Source organism: Copadichromis virginalis, linkage group LG13 (genome assembly GCF_057382275.1).
Source record: "Copadichromis virginalis isolate Kocher_CV1m ecotype Utaka linkage group LG13, C_Virginalis_male_GT1.1, whole genome shotgun sequence".
In the NCBI taxonomy this organism is placed as follows: domain Eukaryota; kingdom Metazoa; phylum Chordata; class Actinopteri; order Cichliformes; family Cichlidae; genus Copadichromis; species Copadichromis virginalis.
Genome location: NC_140630.1, coordinates 12,031,666 through 12,054,461, shown reverse-complemented (window position 1 = coordinate 12,054,461; position 22,796 = coordinate 12,031,666). Strand labels below are relative to the sequence as shown.

The window sequence follows — 22,796 nt, the reverse complement described above, 5'->3', positions numbered from 1 at the left end:
CCAGTTATAAGCAATGCTAATCCTTGTGTAAGAGTTTACTGGAAATCTGTTACATAATGATTTCCTATGCATGACCTGCCCCTTTTCATCACACTTCATATTTCCACTCTGTGTTCATTATCAGGTATATTGCCACCAGTGAGTATTTATAGCAGCTGTTATTAGGTAATGCAGAACATGAACCTATGCAAATTACTTTATTATTTTATTTGACATTATTGCAGCTAGACTTCATCTTTTCTTTTTCTTCATAATTTAGCACAGGGGCAAACCCTTCAGCAGCCTTTCAGGATTTGAAAAATATTAATTTAATTTAAAACAAAACAAAAAAAACCGTTTTTTTATACTAATTAACTGGTATACTGATAAGTGGTTACACTCTACTACATATTAAAGTAGTTGTGAAAAACGTAAGTCGAAATTAACATTTGAAATAGTTAAAAGTAATTGAAAAAAAAAATCAAACATACTGTTTAACAACAAATTTAAAGTTGAAAGCTACAATTTGTGGATATGCAGATGAAAGTTTGAAAAAAGTAACAAATACATATCAAGCAGCTACATGGTATGTGTAAATGTTAAGCTCATTTAATTTGTTAGCTATTAATATTGAATGTGGTAAAAGTGTCATGGACAATATGTTCCTGGAAGTAATAAATAGGTAACAAATTAACTAAGTATGTAAATAAATGGCAAAATTTAAACATAGCAGTAAAATGTGTAAGCTTATATCTATTGAATCAAATAGTGTTTCAATAAACAAAGTATATGCAACACATGAGATAGCATCTAAAGGAAAAAAAAATAACAAAATAAAATAAGAAGTTGAATAAAGTAAAGGATAAATTCTGGATACTAGTAATAGATCAATGGAGAAAAGATGAAACGCATTTGGTAAAATATTAAAGCAGGTAAAACAGACAAACATACGCGCTTCAAAAGCTAATATTAGATGTCAGCAAAGTAGCCTAATAAGTAGCAAATAGTAAAAGCTTAAATGCTGTGGGTGAAAGGTTAAAGTAGCTGAGAGCAAGAAATATACAAATGTAAATTACATCCATTGAATTTTGAAGTTAAAAGCAAATCGAACACACCAACTCTGAAATCGTGATTAAAAAAACAAAACAAAACAAAAAAAACCTCTTAAAGTATCTGAATTTATAAGTTTTAGTCATTCAGGCCTTTTTGTCTTTAACACATTCTTGCAGTCGAATTGGTGTGTCACTGGGCTTTATAGATATCTGCAGCTGGGTATCATTGCATATCAGTGAAGATGTACAACACTGCCTAAAATATGTATAATGTAAATACAACTGGGCCTGGTACAAAACCCTGTGGAACTCCTTAATTAACCTTAGGGTGTTAAAAGCTCCATTTATTTGAACAAGTCTAATGGAGTCTAATAGCTTTTTAAAGCTCTTAAGAATAAAGGCTATGAGTACTTGCTTCTAAAAGTAATGGTTAAATGGTGACACTATAAGGTAGCAACAAGGGCCTAAAAGTAATGTGTGAAAAGTGCAGCAGGCAAATGGTTAAATGGGTGAAATTAATAGAGAATAAAAAGGCAACAGTAGCATTTAAATAAATGGATAAATGGTAAAGAGAGTTAAAAGTTACGATTAAAAGATCTGGTTATAATTGGTAATAGTGGCATTTTGTTTTAAGAAGAAGGATGAATACAAACAGGCTGTAATTGACATAAAATACATTTTGGCTATATCAACTTTGTTAAAACTAAATTTCAACTGAAATTGATTTCAGCACATAAAACACGTTTTTTAACTTGGATTTGGTTTTGCAGGAATTCATCTGATAAACCTGTGAAGACACAGATAATGAAATCCGTTACGGGCAGAATAAAAAGAAGGTGTCCATTTTACCCACACAAAGCAAAGAGGAAGGAAACACAACAGACACACAAACACAAAGGAGGTCCCCCGCCTGTTACTGGTGTTACTGGATGCCGAGGAACAGTTTGGGCAGCTTAAATGTCAAAATACCACAGGCATGAGCATTTCTTCCCTTACATGGTGACAAAAACTGATAAAGTGATTTATACTACTACTGTAGGCCCCACTACAATAAACAATCAACATAATGACACTGCAAATGTCAACTTCCCTTCCTTAATGCGTAATATCCACGTACAGTAACAGCATAAAATTGTTGCATGATGTTTGACATTAACGTCAGTTAATCTGTCACATAGATTAACTGCCTTTATAAGAACAGGACAGATGCAAATTCACACAGTTCCACAATTTATTGAAATTGCACAACGGAGACCAGACAAGTGCATTAAACGGCATTAGTAAAATTGGACATAATGACATAACCACATTGTATTACTTTTTATATATGAAGTATGTTATTACAAGGGATAATCAGATAAAAAGCACAGCATTATTGGGTATAGAGCATGTCACTGTAATGAGTTCTAGGTATGATTGTAGCTGGACCTTCACAGCATGCCATTTTCACTATTCTCCATTGTCTGTTTAAGAAAGGCACATTAAAAAAATAATCTAGTGCAAGGGTTGAATTGTTTGGCAAGTTAAAATAAACAAACAATAAACAAAAACATCACATAAAAACAAACTGCAATCATACAGTCCCTTTAAACTGGTAATTAGACCCAACCTTTGTCATGTGAAATTTAAGGACAATACAATGTTGCAAAAAAAGAATAAACAAGAAAAAGCACATTCTTCCTGAAAATTGAAAAACCAAAGCAGAAAAGTGTTGTAAGTGCTTTTGTTTATTAGATCACCTAATGTAAGGTTCCACAGCTGTTCTGGTAGTAACTAAAAAACTTTTTCTATAACTGTTAGTCTACCAGTGTGTGGATGAGTAAAACGGCGAATTACAGTAACTGACTTGCATTACTGTACAGATTAATTAGTTTCAGTATTTGATTGTTATACCTGATTAAGTTCCAACTTTTCAAAGATGCCCAGTGTGCTGGCCCAAAGTTGGGTATAAGAACATGAGTTCAGTTTGTTATTTGCCTAATAAATAACAATATGATTTTTAGTTTTACATAAGTGTAACAAATTTATAAAAATGTGTGACTTCTAGTTTTTAATGACAGGTGGTCTAAGAAATTTGTTAAGCACCATTACATTTTTTGTTGTGCAACAAAAAGCATTTTACATTTGAATTTTTGTTGTTTGTAAAGAAAAAAAACCAACAAATCATACATTTCCCATATATTCCCTTCAACCACATCTTCCATGAAGAAAAGCTAAAGCACACGCCTCATTTAATGTATAAATGTCATAATATACAAACTGATTTCTAACTAATATAACACAAGCATAAAAGGGAAAGAAATGAATCAGATAGAAAAAGAAAGTGCAAGTAAGAGTCTCCAGAGCAAATCCAGTATTCTGACTACCTGGCTCAGTAACTGCCAAATATGCTTGTATATGAGATGCCCACAGATATATTGACTGTATTACAGAAATATTTACAGTGTGTGTTATTGTATAGGAGCCACCATTCATTTTTGGATGCGTCTGATTATTGGATGGTTTCTGTCACCCTGATGATCTATGATGTAAGGCAGGAATGTAAACAGGATTTCAATTTCCTCTTTACGTCTTTTAAGCCCAAAGTTCCCTGTAACATTTCAAGTGCTTCCACTACTGAGGCCTCGTCATGAGGAAAAAGATGAAATTAATAGTTTTACTTTACAATTCTTTTAAATGGGATTTAGCCTGTGCAGAAACATAACATAATGCATTCAGCTTTTCTATTAACCCTGACTAAGACAAATAACCCTTACAGGTAAACAGGTAGATTTCCAGCATAAGAAGCTCCTCAGTCTAATCGCAGATATGGGCACTCATACTGATCAGGCTTTTACACGTGTCACCAAGTCTTTTCACATTTTCAAAATGTGAGATCCTGTGAACAACATCTGGTGCTAACTTATATGTAGCCTTACATTTACTCAGATGTGACTGGGCCTCGGTAGCCCTTAGCCAATTCATCTGGACCCAGCGCCACCACCACTGTATCACGCCTCTCATAACCAGAACCAGGATCCTCATCACCAGAACCAGGATCCTCATCACCTAAATCGGTGTTGCCTACCATGTAACCAGGACCCTCCTCTATGACATTAGACATATCTCCATTGTCCGACACCCCGATGGGCAAGCGGAAGTCATAATCGGTAATTCCGGTCCTGTCCTCCTCTTCTGTCTGTGGGAGTAAAGGTGTGGGCGAGGAAGGCTCCACTTCATCACACCTCTCTAAACACTCCACAGGGTCAACAGTCACCGATTCGGGTGTACTCGTGGGCCAGATAGAGGGTTTAGGGACCTAGACACAAAGAACAACTACTCAGTATGTGCTGAAATTTAAATCCCCCTCCACCTTCAGTGGGGATACATTATTTTAACAACTACAAACTTTAAATAACTCCTGTGTAATGTAATTAGAACTGGTAGATTGAGATTACCCAAGGTTTGACAGAAGAAGGTTCGAAAGAAGAAGGTTCAGGCTTGGTAATTTTTTGGTATGCCATGAACAGGATCACCCCGAATGTAGCCACAGCCAGTATAAAACTCACGACGTAGATGGCGGTAAAATCTGGACAAGACAGAGAATTGTTATTTATTTATTTATTTTTAAACAGTAAAACAGCTGTACATAAATACACACACACACACACACACACACACACACCCCTGTGGTAGCTCCATAAAACGTATAAAATATGGATGTAGCTTTTGCATCTATAAAGTAAAGCCAGCGCCAAAGTGCCTTAAATCTGTGGTTGATACCTGTGGTTGTAAAAAGACTTCTGGTCCTACAGAAGACAATGGGAAACCAACTTTTCACTTATTTCCTGTTGACATACTGAATAAAAGTCCAATTTATAAATCCTGGTCGCACTATGAAACAAGCTTTATCCACAGAATTCCAACAGGCTGACAACTCAGGCCTCAAATGCCTGAATTGCTCAACTGACATCATGGTGCTGATTACATCTGATTATTCAAATAAAACGAGAAACTTGTGACTGATGACTGTTCATTCTCATTCTGACAGGATGAGCCCATGATGCTAACAAGCTCCCGCTTCCTCTGAAACTTTTTTTTAAGTTAAATAACAGAAAAGAATGTCATTAATCAAAGGTAGTCACTGCCTGGGGGATATATTTTGTACTTGTAAAAAAGATTTGTGTGTGCGTAAAAAAGATTTGTGTGTGCGTAAAAAAGATTTGTGTGTGCGTAAAAAAGATTTGTATGTGCGTAAAAAAGATTTGTATGTGTAAAAAAGATTTGTGTGTGCGTAAAAAAGATTTGTGTGTGGACTTAGAAAAAAAAAACCCCTGCAAGTTACAAGTACGGATTTTTGACCCTATTTTTCTTCCCTTCATCTGATTGGTCAATGTCATGTCAATCACAAATGTAACAATCCAATCAGAGAACAGATGGGTTTGGCTGTCGGAGGGGCGCTGTTTTGAACTGCAGGTCCTTGAAGGGTGATACCGTTTGAAGCTGGAGGATCGCTATATAAATATCCGATAGCAGCTAGGTCCCCTAACTTTCAGTAGCTGTTGAAAGGATAAAGTTGTGGTATATCAGTGGTTAGAAATAACATTATTACTTTAGGATTAGTTTAACACAAAGTCAGGGCTGACCCAGGACCATTGCTGTGAGTCACAGTGCGCAGCATAAAAGTCCTTTCACATCGGATGCAGGATACGCTGCTAATGCTAACTAAAAGCAAAGGATCCAGAATTTGTTACGCTGGCTGCTGGGCTCTGTGGGTTTTTGCAGCAGCTCTACCTGTACTAGATGCACCTGCTCCTTGTCTTTTTTATCTTTATGTCCTCTACAAGAGTTTGTTTTTTTTGCTCGTTCTTCAAGTGTTCAATAAAAACATGTATGCTAATTCATAACGAAGAAAGCTTTGTAATGAAGACTGTCATTTCCAAAACACTGCCCGCCCCCACCCCGCGGTCCGCAGTGCTGTTGAAAAGGCTGTGGAAGTCCCTGTATTAAACACGTAGACCTGTGACATAAAAATCACCAAACTCGGACGACCACAGACTGTTTTCCTTCGTGGTGATGAAGGAAAACGCTGGGTTGGCATGTAAAAGGGCATTTATTCCCTTCAAAGACCTGCAGTTCAAAAACAGCGCCCCTCGACAGCCAAACCCATCTGTTCTCTGATTGGATTGTTACATTTGTGATTGACATGACATTGACCAATCAGATGAAGGGAAGAAAAATAGGGTCAAAAATCCGTACTTGTAACTTGCAGGGGGTTTTTTTCTAAGTCCACACACAAATCTTTTTTACAAGTACAAAATATTTATGACCACATTTTGAGCCCATAGTTGTTGCACTCACACTACAAACAACGTGCAGTCAGATGAAAAACAGCGTGATTGGAATTGAAGCCATGTTGTTAGAGGCTGTGTTCAGTTCTTCTTACCATCTCTTATTTTACACAAAAGAAAAGGTAGGCGTAAGAAATGTCAACTGTGCTCCCCACAATGGCAGTTTGAGTAAATCATAAATTGTTTACTGCTCTTAAGAAAAGCGACGAGAAAACCTTAAGAAATAAGAAAGAAAGAAAAGATTTTACTCAACTGCTTTGTAATGGTTTGTGGAATGGCTCATCACAGTACAGTTGTGTAGATTTAACCAATATTCCTTGTGATGTTAGTCCGGTGATGTTCACACAGTGTTCCTCTTGTGCTGCATCCACTGGCAGTGTCTTCTCACACACTCTTTCTTCACAGTTAAATGAGTAGGTCTGCACACACAAGAATTTTGAATAAAATATAACACCGACACAAACATTTTTACACGAGGCCAGGAAATGTTATGTGTATGGCTGACTATGAGAGCATGGGATAGCAAAGTATCGTATAATATGTATTTACTCTCCTTTTCAAATCCACCCAAAAAAACTAAAAGAAACAAAAAAACAAAACAATGGGATGTCTAATGGGATGTCATACCAACAGGCTAAGAAACAAAGACGTATTTATGAATTTGAGATCCAAAATTGAGCTTTTCAGCAGAAAAATATTTTGTTACAAGCAGGAAGAAGAAGAAATAAATCAAACATAAAAATGTCTATTTTATGCCACTATATTTCTGAGTTTAGCTGTGTTATAGTAAAGACATGACCAGTATTATGTTTTCAAAGGGCCTTAACAAAAAAACAAACCAAAATGCAGGAGCTTGCTTAGTGTTCTTCCTGCAAAAAAATTTGGTGTGCAACAAAAAGCACTTTGCTTTTTAACGCATTCGTTATAAGTGAGATTTAATTGACTCTAGTTTAAAATACACACTATGAATTATGCTCATGCTACCTCCCCAAAGGCGCATTTCAAAACTGTTGCTAACATATTTCTAGCAGCTAACAAGACGAAACGATCTTCTGACATTGGTGAAATCCAACGTTTCTGGATAGCTAGCAACATTTTCTTGGCATTAACTAGTGATGCAGCATCAGTATGTCCTGTTTCTGATGACCACATATGAAATTTTTTTTACTGTTTGTTCAACTTTGTAACAATTCCTTAATATGTTTGCTTTAAAGGAGAAAAGAAAAAGAAAAAAGGAAGACAGAACTGACCTGATTGAGGATCTTGACTTTAAAGAAAGAATCCAGGCTGTCATTGTCTTTAAAACATTTCTTTCTATTTTTTTTCATCTTTTGGCAATGAAAGAAAATGGGATTCTCAAAGCTGATATGGACCTTGTTATCTCGCTGGGCCGTGACGTTAACATGTGGAAGATCCAAATAACCTGGAAACCAACAAGTTTTAATCAGAAGTCACTTTTGATTACAAGTACGGTCAGAAGTTCAGCATTTGATCAAATGTTACCCATCCCTTCTTGAGCTATGGTGTTTAAAAATGAACCTTACTATATCACAATTAACATGACCTTTTGAATTTGAGATATTATGTCTGTGTGAAATTCTGTGATAGTGTGTGAACTCTTTAAGCTATGGCCAAAAACAATGCATAGTTGTTTATTTATTTTTATATAAATCTATATTTCTCTCTATTTAGAGATTCTTTATGTAAACACACATATATATGTGACAGATAAAGACAAATAAAAATAAATACATAAATATATATTGTCCTTATACACACACAGACAGACACATACAGACAGACAGACAGACACACACACACACACACACACTCACACTTTGTTCCAACTAGATTTTCGTGGAAATAGCTGAAAGTGATTCCATCGTCTGACGGGGCAGGTTCAGACTCACTACCGTTAACCACAGCAGTTACGGCGACATAATAGCTGTCTTTTGGGTGTGAGAGGGACGACAGATTGGCTTGAAGAGCTGGAGTTATCCACGTGTGACTGTCAGGGGGACTGAAGAAACAAATGAGAAAATGTAGTTAAAAACTTTGAAGAGACCTTAACAAGAAAATAACTCTTGAGTGACATTAAAAATGCAGTAGACTGCAATTAAAAGATAAAAAGAATTTATCTTTATTGCAGCTTGAAACACACTTCTGATTGACAGTGTATATATACGCTTAGGTTGATAAGTGAATAATGACAGATATTTGCCTCTGTACACCTCCTCAGTAGACTGAAGTGCACAATTTTAGTTTTATATTATGGGCTTTCACAAAAACCGTAACTGTTTTAAATACATTTTTATCCATTTTTTTTCTTATACAAAGTTTTTGTATTATCACTGATAGTCTCTGAAGTAGAACCAGAGTATGTAATCCTATGAGGACAACTGTAGTCTACCTTTTTTAGAGGCTCAAAAAAACACTCTCAAAGTTCAAACCTGGTCTACAGCCAATCAGGACACAGAATACAATACACTGTGGGAAAAAAAGAAAGAAAAAAAAAAGCGTATAAAGTGTGTAGTGAGGGGCTTTAAGTCTTACAACATCTATAATAATTTCAAAAAAATAAAGTTGGCTACTTCGCGGATTTCACCTATCGTGGGTTATTTTTAGAACGTAACTCCTGTGGAGTAAATGAGGGGCCACTGTATCCCATAACACAGAAACTGAAAATCTGCTATAGGAAAAACACAAAGGTTTTAGATTAAGACAACTCAAGTGGATTTAAAACTGATTTGATTGTTTTAACATTAAATTTCATGTAGATCACTCCTGTACTTTGAGTGTTCATCTAGGTTCAAACATATATTTCAAATTAAGACGTTCAAAATGCTGTACGATTCCTATGTACTTCCAGGGCCTATAATTTACATTTTTTATAGTATGAAGGTAAAATGTTGCCAGGGCTCATAATTAATATACTCTTCAACAGAGAAAGGCCATAGCACAACGCAAGGTATCAGGAGTGCTTATCAGCTGTAATGAGCATACACACAACTTAAGGTTTCTAACCTACCATTCTTGTTGTGACATAATAGTGCACCACAACCGCACCAATCTTTGAAATATTAATTATTTATATTTGAACAATTAAGATCCTCAAAACATGTTTTTCTCCCTCTGTATCCAATAACCAGCAAAACCAGCAAAAGTACTTTGATGATTTGTCTCCATTCGACTTCAATAATTTTCATAGTATGTGTAATTAAACTTAATTTTCAGACTTGTTATTTTTGTTTGTATTAAAGCATCTCAAGACAGACTGGCTGGTAAGCAAAAGACAAATTCATACTATAGAAATGCGCCAATGTCCAATCTGAATTGGAGCCCAGTTGTGTCTTCAGGGTAGCTCCACTTCAGCACGTTATGGAAATTCCGACACTGAAGGGTTACATTCACTGGTGGCAGCACTGTGGAGAAAAAAAAAGGCAAAATCAGCAAATCACTGTTAGAAATGTGTTGTTTTGGGAAGCATTAGCCTATTGAGTCAACATTTACACCCCAATTGATGATTTTAGTTTCCCTATACATTAAAGACTTCATGAACATTTAGTTACTAAACAGTTTCTCTCTCAGCCGTCACACTGCCATTCACTTACACTCACAAACCACTAGAGGGCATAGTGTGAAAACTAGTGCACCTGATACTGCTGATGGAACAATTTCTGTGTGGTTTCCTTTGTTCTAATTTGTGCCTGTTTAGCTCCACTTGTCCTATATCTGCCTTCCTGAGAGATGATTCAATTCTTAAAATAAATCAGGAGGACGAAGGAGAGTGGAGGCCCCAGAGCCTCCTCCCGATGTGCCCAGAACATCTCACTCAGTAGGCTGCCAGGGGGCATCCTAGTCAGATACTCAAACCCCCTCAACTCGAACCTTTCAATGTGGAGGAGGAGCGGAGAGTAGGGCACAGCATAAATGACCAATCCAACACTTGCCATGACTGTAAAACAAGATTATTTTTAAACCGCATTTTAAGATTAGCTTAGTTAGAGGTGTTGAATAACTACACATAAGAAATGTTAAGGAAATCTGTTTATATTTTGTGTGGGGAGTGCTAAGAAATAACAAGAGAATGCCAAGATGTAAACTGGGATATGAGAAAGAGCTGAAGGTCACTCTGACACAGTACCCCCCTTAACTGTAAAGACTGTCAGAAGCATACAGACAGACAAGGCCGTGAGAAAACAATGGTCAGATCTTCAGTGCCTTCTGCTAGTCACTGTGACAGTGCATTCACACACACACACACACACACACACACACACACACACACACACACACACACACACACACACACACACACACACACACACACACACAAAATCAATAATTAGCTAAGAAAACTGCCAAAACAAAAGTGTATAAAAAAATATTTATGTCAGAGTGACAAATCAAAGTAAGGACGTCTTATGTTCCTGCTGCCTTGTGCCTCCATCTGCTTCTCGGGTGAGAGGGAGGGACTAAGATGGAACAAGAGGATGTGAAGATATAAACTAGGAAATGAGAAAGGATGAGTCACTCTGGCACAGTACCCCACATAACTGTGAAGACTGTCAGAAGCTCAAAAGATTGCGAGCAAAGTGCAGGACCGTTCCAATGTTTATAAACAAGACCATCAAAAAAACAGAACAAACACTTCACTGATATAATCTGCAGCACCAAAAAAAGAAAACAAAAACAACAAAAAAAAGCATAAATTTGCAGCATTGCACAAAACTCATTTAAAAGCATGACTAATTAAATCTCAATAGAAATTCTTTACCCAGAGCATGCTTATACAGGCCTGACACTTTACCACACCTACAACAGACATGCTTCATCACACTGCACGGTTAACCACACCTCCCTCCAAACGTCCATGCCAGCTACTAATAAATTAAGTTAGATTTATTTATAAATTATGAAGCATTTTCTGGTTGGAGGCATAAATGTTGTCAATTAGACGCACATGGCATGACGATGCTTTGAAGTCTGTTAATTTCCCTGACAATACAAATAAAGCTAGATGTGTTCATTCAAACAAGAGTTTAAAAAAAAAAAAAAAAAAGGTCAGTGTTTGTGACTCAGATTCAGAAGCTGAAATTGGATTTTAAATCTCATGGGAGTTACTGAACATGCCACGAGAGTTATGAGTCACACTGTACATTTAAGAGGAGGAGGAGGAGAACCCCCCCCCCAAAAAAAAAAAAATATAACACGTACATATCAGTTTCCCTTCCTCTGTGAACAGACATTCAATCACATTCACAAAGTAATACCCGCCCACGAAGGCAAATTTAAACGTTTAGCTGTGATGTTGAGAGTGAAAGAAAAATCACTGGTGGGAGCATACACACTGTAAAGAAGTGACAACCGCAACAGTAAAATTGGCGGCTGAGGGTTGTCACCACAATCTGACACATGCACATACTAAGAAAATGAAATGAAAGTGTTTCTAACAGTTTCAACACCGTTTACAGATCTGACACTGAAAATGCAGAAGGCTTTTAGTATTGAGCACTATAGATAAATACCATAAGACACCAGCAACTTAACAGTTTTCACCAACAAGGCCACATCCCACTGCAACCAACCAAAACAAAACAAAAAACCCAAACCAAAGACATAAATTAAAGTAGAATAAAAAACACTGATTATGCAAACTGCTTTGCAAGCCCTGCTGTAGTCCCCACCTTCCATTTGTTCATTTAAAATTTGGATTTAAAAACTGTAAGACAAAAGACAAAAAAACAAAACAAAACCCTACAGCGGCTTTCCGGATGACTTCAAACCATACTGGGGGAAATTACAAGATTGAGTTAGTGAAGATAACATATAGAACAAACAGTAGCCAGCAGCGCTCACACACTTGTGCTTACAAAGCAAAAAATGTAGCAGAGGCAGGAAGAGAAAGCAGATGGCATTTGAACTGAAAATGAAGTTACTTGTGGTATGGAAAGTACAAAGTGACTGAAAACCTGAAGTGTGCTTTCAAATTTATTCAGAGAACAGTCATTCAAATCACGCAGGTTTACAGATACAGAGACTTCTTCATCTTAATTTTAGTACCCAACAGCATTCTGACTTTGCAAATGCACGTTCATTCCAATGAAAGCAAAGCTCACTTAGCACCTTGCATAACATCCAAACGCAGATTTTTTTTCAGCCAGAGGCACTGAACAACATCAAAATATTTTACAGGAGGAAAGAACGAAAACAGATAAAGAGATCGACAGGGTGATAGACATACTCTGAAACTGCTTTTTTTTTTTTTCTTTAAAAGTCCCCCCCCAACACATACACATATATAAAACACATTTTAAACCATTTATCTAAATTACACAGCCCACATGGCTTTCCTGTCTGCAGAGTATCAGCCATGTTCATTTTGTCAACAAAAAAACCCAAACAAACACTGCCAGCACTGCTGTAAGGCTTCATTACACCAAGGTGAAGTCAAGAACAAATACAGTTTATGCAAGTACTCTTGTCTTAAAATGTACTTTCCTTGTTTTAATCACCATCAGATACAAGTACATTATCATCTCCAGAAGACAGCAAAAATACAACTACAATATGTTTGGTGACCATTATTAAACAAGAGAAATAGAAGAACTTACTAACTATTCTGTGTTAGACTGGTTAAGTGTAGGTCAACAAGCAGGAGAAACAAGCCAAGCCGAAAATAACTACGTACAGCCACTAGGAGTCTTGCGTGGAAGTCGGTAATACAAGTAAATGAGGTCTAGTCTAAACTCCCTGGTTTTGGGTGGGATGCCATTTCAGAAGAATAGATCAGATTCTAGTGAAAATCAACTCAGTTTGTCATGATGAAATCCAGCTGGCTGCGTACCTCACAGATGTGGGAAGCAGTAATGACTTTTTTCAGGAACAGTGTTGCATCAGAGTAATGTTATTTAGGTATTCAATATAGTTACTGTCTGTTAGCAAATTACTGCTATGACAGTATTTCACAACATTTGACATTCTCCTAATACAAAGTTTTCCTACTGGCACGCTTTTGGACAAAATATACTCTGTGAATGATAAATGTATTGTTACCTAAATCTGATATCCGATCTATATGTTGGTCAAGCTTGAATAACTTTCCCGGAGAATCCGTTTTTGGTGTATGAAGAAGAAATTCATGACTTAACCATTGCTAAATGTCAGAGACAAAGGATCTGTAATCGGATCTGACTAATTATGATACCACTGTGAGTAATCATGAAATATGCAACAGAACCACAAAACCTACCAAATAACTTCTATACTGCTGCTCAGGTTTAACGCTAAATAAAAATCACGTCAACTGGTCCACCGCAAACATACATGCCTGCATCACTCCGCCAGCATGACATGTTTACTTTTTGCATATCAACACTTTGGTTATTTACTTTATTGTTTTTTTTTAAATCAGTAAATAACAACAGATGGTCAGTATAGACTCGGCATAAGGGTTGTGACTTCTCTTTGTGGGTTTCTAACACAAATATATTCAGTCAAGTAATCCAAATAAAACTGTTTTACTAGCACTAAGCTGGGACTTCACAAGGTTGTATTGCTGCAAATACTCATTAAGCTATGAAAAAAAATTTCTCTGACTACTTTGTGTCTTACAGTAAATAGTTTTCCTTGCTTTAACTGGCACAGTGCAATGCACACCTTCCCGCCAGGACAGACAACATGCATGCACAAGATTGCGCATGCACGTTGTTTGCCGACCGTCATTAAACACAGAAACAGAAGAATGGACTAATGACTACTCTGCGTTTGACTGATTAAGTGTGGGCCGACAAACAGATTGAAAGTTCATGATTAATACAGGAGACAGTTATTACGGTTGTGCTGATGGATGATGACATTGCATTTGAGACACCAATGCCCTTAACCTCCTCTTCAGTTGTGTGTGTGTGAGAAAGCATGGTGAAGAGTGGAGGGGAGACAACTGAGACAGATCAAAAAGTTAAGAGTCAAGCTAATTAATAATTATTATGCCTTTAGGTGTTTTGCTGAGATCCGTCCAATTTTGTTACCCACTTACTGCAAATTTAAAGTTTCCTGCTAGCTTGTAAACCTCATGCTGGAAATGAGAATCAACTCCCTTTGAGTGTTTATTGTCTTCGCACTAATGTGCTTTTTCTCTGTTTGGGGCCCATATTGTGCATAAGAAGAGAGGAAAGTACTTTCCTAATGCGTACACATAAAACCTTGCGACCTCTGTGACTCATCATCTGCAGTCACAGAGGGGGTGTCTCACTAACAGTACAGTAACACTAACACGTGACACGACATCCAAGATTCACATTTGAAACATTTTAACATCCCAGTTTCAGATTCCCCCCCCAAACACAATCTTTCAATTAAACAAATGTTCAGTTTAAACATGCAACCTTCAAAAAAACTAGAAAGCAAATTTCTATTTCAATTTAAAACAGGAACCCTCAATAAAGACTGGGTGAGCCTGCCTCAGATCATCTGCGAGTTTATGATGCGCCCATAATATTGGCGGAGGTAACGGAGAAGAAAATCAGTGAATATCTCAGCAGATGGCTTGGGTTGCCATGCAGCCTGAGCAGTACATCATTATGCAACTTCCATTTACTTCCATTACTTCCATTTCCACACTCGAAGGACCCTTTAGGGAGCTGGAGATGCCAGAAAAAAGGCTGAGGCAAAGGCTGTTCAAAGAGCTTTCCAATCCCCCAATACAACAAGTTCCAGGGCAGGAAAGGTGGCTACTTGTCTGAGAAGAGGAGAGAGCAGTAATGGCTAAGGAAAGAACCAGTAGGATGGCAGGCAGCAGGAAGCTTGAATGAGATGGGAGAATACAGTTGAATGAAGCCTCACTTTGATAGATCAGGTGAAGAGAGCATTAAAATTCCTAATCCAAGCTATATATGACTTTATCTTGTCTAACTCGGCAAAGCTCCAAATACCAGGGTCCTCCACAGGAAGTAGGCTGCAGAGGCTCTCTACAGAGCCTGTATAATTCAGAGCATGAGTTGGCCTGGTCTAAGATCAGCCATCAGGACTACAATAGAGGCAGCAGGAAGAGCTTCCAGGTGGTTGTGCAGCTGCAGCTTAAAGCTATTGAAACAAGTTGGGTCTTGATCAAACAAAGCTAGATCACCTGAGTAAAGATCCATGAGCACAAAAGTTTCTTCTTGTTGTATCAAAACAGTCAATAATTTTCTAACAAAAAAGATAAAGAGAAAAGCAGTATATTTTAAAAATTGCAGGAAATAAAATCAAAAGTTAACAGAAACTAACCTGACAGTCACCAAATGTTTGATCTCAGCTCAATAGTTTTGTATTCATTTCCTGTTTTCTACAAATTTTAGCATTTCACACAAAAGTTCTGCAGTTTAATTCCCAGCATTGAGTCTAATTCCTGTAAGCGGTCACCAGACTACAGTGAGTTTTTCTTTCACTGCTTATTATGCCCAGAGCCTGTTAGATCTGTTAGAAAAGAAAAATAAATGATAGAAGCTTAAAGTAAAGGTGTGGTTTGTGTGTGCGTCTGCTTTGTTTGTTTTAGGAAAGTCCCAGGCACAGTCACAGTGACTTATCACTTTAAACCAAGTTTCAGGACAATACCAAGCATTTCAAATAACTCCGTGGTTGGCAGACCATGTGGCTCCAGAGGTCAAAAGCAGGCTGTCCTTCACAGAAAACTGCCAATAACAGTCTTTACTCCCTAAAGAAATCTGCACTGTGTGAAAGCCACAGTGCCAAATCAAACCCCCAACAGCATGTCAATATATACCTGAGGTTCACACACTCGCCCACAAGACCCTTCTGAAATTGACAACATTCAGGGTGTACAAAGGGTGAACCGCAAAATACAGAACCATTAGTAAACGACAGGATAGCGACGCTGCACACAGTATCTTTTGGTGTTTTAGCATCCACGGTGGGTTCACAAATAATTCAGCATAAGGCTGGGCGTTATGAGGAAAATCTAATATTGTGATTTTTTGGGGGTTATATCACGACACACGATCACACTATTTTTAAATAACCTCCAAAAACAAATGTTATTTTCTTCCTTATAATGCTTAACATTTCACTGGTATACTCAATCAAATCAACCATTCCTTGTTTAGTTTTTTCTACTTTGAATACAAATTTTTTTTTGAATTAATTAAAATGTTTTCTTTTACAATTTTTTTTTATCATATTTGCCTTCACAGGTTTTCCCCAAATGACAATACTGTCACACAGTGTCTCTTTCTGTGGTTAACACTCGACCTTTAACAAATAAAAGATCATAACAATAAAAAAAAGTACATTGAGCTAGAATTCACGAGACAAAATCAAACAACTGAAAATAAAAAGGTCCGTTTTTGTGCTTATGACATATACATAGGGCTGCTCGATTATGGCAAAAATGATAATCACGATTATTTTCACTGAAATTGAGATCTCGATTATTTGACGATATTTATTTAACCTTTTAAGACCTACCATAGAACCAAGTCCGCCAGAGCTTATATTATTTTTTTACATGTTGTAGTGCCATTTGTGGGAGCATTTCAAGTTGCTATACAACTGTTATAGCCCATATTTTAATAATATGTATGCATTAAGTCCATAGTAACTACATCAATTGCAAAAAAGTGCAATAAACTACAAAAAAATTGAAAATTGTTTTTGTTTTTTAACATATATTTCTACTTGGAGAAATTTAAGAGGTTTATCCCTCAAAACTTTAAATACAAAAAAGTTGCAAAAAATTGTTTACAACAACAGGAAATGTATTTTGAGTGTCTTCATAGTTTTATTTTGGAGATACACCAATTTTTATATACTGCAGGAAAAACAAAAACAATCCTATGATGCAAATTTGCAAAGAAAACAGCAGGTGCATCAAAATTAACTATTTCAGCAGTGCAATTCGAGTTCTAAGCATCCCAGAAACTATTCAGAAAAGTCAAACATGACCAGTATAGGCTTTTAAGGCCTACAAGTAAAAAAAAACCTACATTTTCCGCGAAAATGACATCACTTCCGGTTTCGGGCAGGAAATGGCGGACATGTGATAGTTAGCGGTGAGTCTGTTTCAATGTGCGAAGTGTTACGAACAGCTGATCGGATCGGCAAAGCGTGTTTCTGGAATATTATGTTTTTGTTCCTGCAAGCGCTTTTTATGCAATTTATGTGGAAGGAAACCGTGACCGAGGACAAGCTGATGGCATAAGATGTAAGTTTCATATGCAAAACAAATTATTGCGCTAGCTTACACGGTTCAGGTTCTACAGGGATTTAAAAATAGTTACACAAAACAGTGTGCTGCTCTGACCGGCTTTAAAGGGATAACAATGTATTGAATAATGACTTTAAAAAATAATATAAAATAGTGTGCAACACCACTGAAGTTTTTTTTTTTTTTTTTAAACCTCTCTTTTCAACCAACGGCAGTCACTCTCCTCTCTAAATAACTTCTGCTTAGCTTTCCGAGCTTCCCTCGGGTCCTCTTAATCAGCGGTCTCAACCTGTTTTTGCGCCACGGACAATATTTTCACGGACTGGCCTTTAAGGTGTCGCGGATAAACGAGGGAGGGGCTAATAATCGGCTCAGTCATTTTTAATGATCGTTGAAAGCCCAGATCGTAATCGTGATTAAAATTCGATTAATTGAGCAGCCCTACATATACAAATTGTAAAATAAAAAATGTGATGACCTCAAATTACAGAAACAAAAGTCTAGATAGTGAGTATGAAAACGACTGACCACGGACAGTCACAGGTATCGCAGCTGATTTATTTAACATTTTCTTTGGTGTGTTGGAGACGTTGACTTGTGAAGTTTAAAGCGTCTTAATGTTGCAGTGGATGACTTCTCAGCTGATGGAAAAAATATGTGGTACTGCTACCCTGCAGCAATAGTTTTATGGCATGTTTTGTAAATTACCACATCTTTTTCAACATCTTCCTTGTGAAATCCAAACGACAGCGAGTCTTTTTCCCTATCTGGTAGGGCTCACCACAGTGTACCAGGTAGAAAATTGTCTGGTCGGGAGGGAGGCATGAATTATGCATTCACAGCATGTGGGAGAAAAAAAAACTCAGTGCATTACATGCACACAGCTTAATATTGCCATGGCAATTTATGCTCGATGGCAGGGTTGGGCAGTATAAATGGTATATGGTAGAAAAGATAGAAATTTGGCCAACAGTAGAGATTTTGACTATACCGCTCTACCGCGATAGCATCCTGCCATGCAATTGCGTCCAACTTTAGTAACCCTACAAAAATCTCTGCTGTTTAGTTTTCTGTCTTCATTTATGTTGGAAGTGATAGCAGAGCTGTATGTTTTACTTTTTTCAGAAATCTCTCAGTCAGAACATGTTATATCATGTTTAGTTGGAAACCAGCGAGCTAACTTCCTGCTAACTTCTAACTCCATTGAATTTAATAAATTGTTTTCATGGATGCCTGGATGTTAAAACTTAATTGTTATACCTGGTAAAGCAGCAACGCTGATCATTTTATTAAAGATGAAAGAATTTTGACAGTTTTTAACTCTCAGTGATGCTGCTGTGTTCATTTGACTTTGGGACCTGAAGCAGACGGAGTTTTGGACCCAGATTACTCTGCAAGGCTCCTGACTACGGCAGCTGTAATGCTCCGGCAATCCATCAAGCAGTACGGCTTCATAGCTTACCAAAGTCGCACTAAAACATTTTTGACAGATTTCTGCGTGCTGTGTAAAATCGGTTCAAGGTCAGTAAGCACAACCAGAATTCATACATAAGGTACACTGTTGATTTTTGAGAAAATGTAAGGATTTTAAGTGTGCCTTATAGTGTGTAAAATACATTATACAGAAGAATATATCACGATATATATCGTTACCGCATATGCTTCAAATTATACCATGATATGGATTTTAGGCCATTTCGTCCAGCCCTACTCGATGGTTACGATAAAGCCGTTTGATACGTGGAAAAACTCGCGATACACTGAGTATATTCGATATATCACCAACCCCTAATTCAGCACTCTTCACAGCTTCCACTATTTATTTTAAATGCCAAAGACTGCCATTTGATATAATCCATCAGTCTACACAGATGATGTCACAGAGGACTGAAGAAGTATGCCAGAGGTTGTTGTCAGGCCCCTTTTTTAAGAAATGTCCAAAAAAAAGAAAAAGAAAAAGAAGAAAAGGGCATACATATTGCTGCCTTTTGCAACAGGAAGCATTGTGTTGCAAGTCTTAAAATATGATTCAGGTCATGAGTTGTTTTCATCAGAACCATGTTTCTGAATTGCCGTCAAAGGCATTCATGACTTCCTGCCGCTACACAACCAGAAAAGTTACTTTTTACACTGAAGAGGAACTTTTTTTTTTTTAATCAATGGTGTATTGGATGAGAAAAAAAATACATTTTCTGTGCATTAAAAAAATATTTCTGGTTTTAGAGGGCCTGGTGGCGCCAGTGTCCGGCAGCCTCGCCTCTGTCAGTGCACCCAGGGTGGCTGTGGTTACAATGTAGCTTGCCATCACCAAGTCCCCATTTTGTTGCCCAGCTGAAGAGTCTGGGTGTATCCAAACTTGTCCTATTTAAATACATTTTTGGACATTTGGGACACTTAAAGTTTTGCAAACATTTTTATACCCTTGACTCTGACCTCTGAATAAATTTAGCTGGAGACCACTTGATGCCCAAAACAACATTAATTATTTATAATGACTGAACCTTAAATTATAGATGAGCCATCTATTGAAGCTTACTTCATTATCATTGGTGCTTCCTTCCCTGCATTGTCTATGCAAACATAATTTCTACTTTCATTAACTTCACAGAAGTCAAAAGATGGATGTTAAGTTAGGATTTTTCTTCCTCTGCAGCCAAGGCTGAAAAGATTTCAATTCCTGTCACGATTTTCACTTCATGTGTAAAAAAACAGTGTATAACCAAGGAAGACACAATGCTCAATTAGGATAATGCGGTTACATCTGTCACATTTCTCTGTGATGTGTCTACTTCTGGGAAATTAGCTTCCTTTGTTAGACCTGTCACACAGGTAGCAAAAGATCTGAGCTTGATTTATACAAAACAGATCCATACTCACAAAAATAACAGTTTATATTCTGTCCTCAATTTCAGTGATAACAGGGCTGCAACAATACATTATTTTTAATGAATGATATGAGCGGGACAAATTTATACGAGGCCCTTTAAAGTAAAATGTAATTAAATTAATTGTTTAATGGGTCTTATTTTCTTTCAGCAGCAACATAGCTGGGTTTTATTCCTAACCCAAAGCAGGCAGGAAGGCATTTAACAAAAGACCATGACATGGTCATGCTGACTCTTTGACAAAAGATTAAATCCTTGAGTATTTATAGCAGCACACATACAACAAACATCACGCACTCATATAAATGTGGTGTAGATGTCTACAAGTAATGTCTGTGTCTGTGCGCGTTTTATCGTCTTTGCAGACTGCACAGGATCAATACTCATTTGGTTGGTGCCTTTGCAATCTGCCATTACCTCACCTCTATGATTTGAAGCAAACAAAGTTAGATCTTGACGTAACCTAAAATTTAATGTGGTGAGATCGTTTAAAACCAGAGTCTCCAACTCCAGTCCTCGAGATCCACTGTCCTGCAGCTTTTAGATGCACATCTACTCCAACACAGCTGAATGGTCACAAACACTGCAGAATACATAATGGGCTTCATTATCGCTTCCTGCCAAGAATTTTGGACAACTGTGGTGAAACACACTGCACAATGAAAGGACTGGGCAACACCTAAAACTACAAAGAGGAAATAAAGAAAAACCCCAGAAAGCTGAAGGGAATCCATTCAATGTCAGTGTCTGTTTTAGTTTGTGCAGTTTATACCCAGACTCATATTAATACCCACAATGAGGCCTAACAGCTAGTTTTAAGTATACCTAATAAGACTGGTGGCCACATATGGAAAAGCAAGAGAGATATTCAAAGATATATAGGCAAAAATAAACAGCTCATCGTGCTTTAAATGCACTTTTTTGTTTCCAGCAACAGCTTCACAACACCGTCAATACACGACTACATGAAATAACTTGTAAAATGTAAAATCCAAATATTTTTAACCAGCTCAGGTCTTTTCCTGGCCCTCTGGTGTGGAGGCAACGTTGGACCTTGTTGGACACTTGAATGTTAGACGTGTAAGGTAAACTCTGTAGCCACAAGAACGAACCTCCTTTTTCCTGTAATCTTTCCCTGACAGTGTTAGCCGTTAGCCATGTACCGTGTTTTCCCTGATAACACAGACAGACAGACAGACAGAGAGAGAAAAAAACAAACGGCGAAAATATCTCCTGACAAATCATTTTGATTCACACGCTCCGATATCGACGTGTTTACAGTCTCACACGAACCATTTTAGTACATACTGTAGTTAGCAACTATCATAGCTACTCACCGCTGGAAGCTACCACCGTCATCCAGGAAAAATACAGAAAAACGGCGTGGAATGACTCCATTAGCCCGATTAAAACTTCTTCAGTGTTCCAACTTAGCACTCACAGTTCAGCCTACAGTCATACATATAGCTCGTCTAACGCTTTAACCAACAACAGCTTCACTGCGGAATAAGTGGGAGGAAAACCAGGACTACTGCGCTTGTCTGCGGCTCCGGTGTCATGGTCCCTTCACGGACTGTCGTTTCTTGTGAGAGAGGAAGCAACTTAGCGTAGCGAGAAACCCACAAAAACGCGTGACTAAGACTGGCTAAGTAGCTCATCTGTTTCCACTTTCATTTCACGTTGCTTTGTTTTTTTATGTGTTGTTTTAAGGAACTTATTTAAATGTATTTTCATCTCGAGAAGGTTTTTTTTTTTTCAGGATTTTTTTTAAACTCCCAAATTGTGTTTTTCTTTCAGTCCAGCAGTGGGTGGAAATTACAGTGGTTGTGATGACGTCTAGGCCACACCTTTTCACTGAAAACAAGTAAACGTAAATATATTGAATGTAATTATTAAGTAATATTGCATGCAGTAAAAGCTGATGTTTTGGACTGCTTTTTCGTGCATTTTCAGTCTAGTCCTTGTACATGGCCAATTTTACAGGAATTTTGTTTTTGTGTTAAGCCACTAAACACCAGTATATAAATCCCTCGAGCATAAAAAAGACAAGGGATGAACTTGAGTGTGACTATGCATAGCAAACGATTTAGCAAAAAGCCATTTAAAATCATATCTTTTGGGACTTTGTTACTAGCAGCCTTCTACAAAAAGATACAATTTGTTGAATATAATTTGAAAAACATAAAATAGTCATTTTTGCACTAACAAGGCAACTCACAAATAGCTCTTAGTGAAAAAATTGGTATATGTGTGGCATGCAGTCTTCTTGGCGAGTGAGGGGATTTCTAAACCACCAATTCACACCTTCAGCTAATATTGTGATAACAGTTGACAACATTTGCAGGAA

General features: G+C 37.3%; 1 protein-coding gene across 1 annotated transcript; it reads right to left on the bottom strand.

Annotated features, from left to right (window-relative positions):
* Window positions 1–2,248: 2,248 nt before the first annotated feature.
* Window positions 2,249–22,044, bottom strand: ifngr1l (interferon gamma receptor 1-like). Its single transcript, XM_085477319.1, has 7 exons — window positions 21,787–22,044; window positions 9,666–9,783; window positions 8,197–8,381; window positions 7,612–7,784; window positions 6,615–6,780; window positions 4,469–4,599; window positions 2,249–4,329 (listed from the first exon to the last, which is right to left on the bottom strand). The coding sequence occupies exons 1-7, from the start codon at window positions 21,845–21,847 to the stop codon at window positions 3,952–3,954; spliced, it is 1,212 nt and encodes a 403-aa protein (XP_085333445.1). The 5' UTR covers window positions 21,848–22,044; the 3' UTR covers window positions 2,249–3,951.
* Window positions 22,045–22,796: the final 752 nt, after the last annotated feature.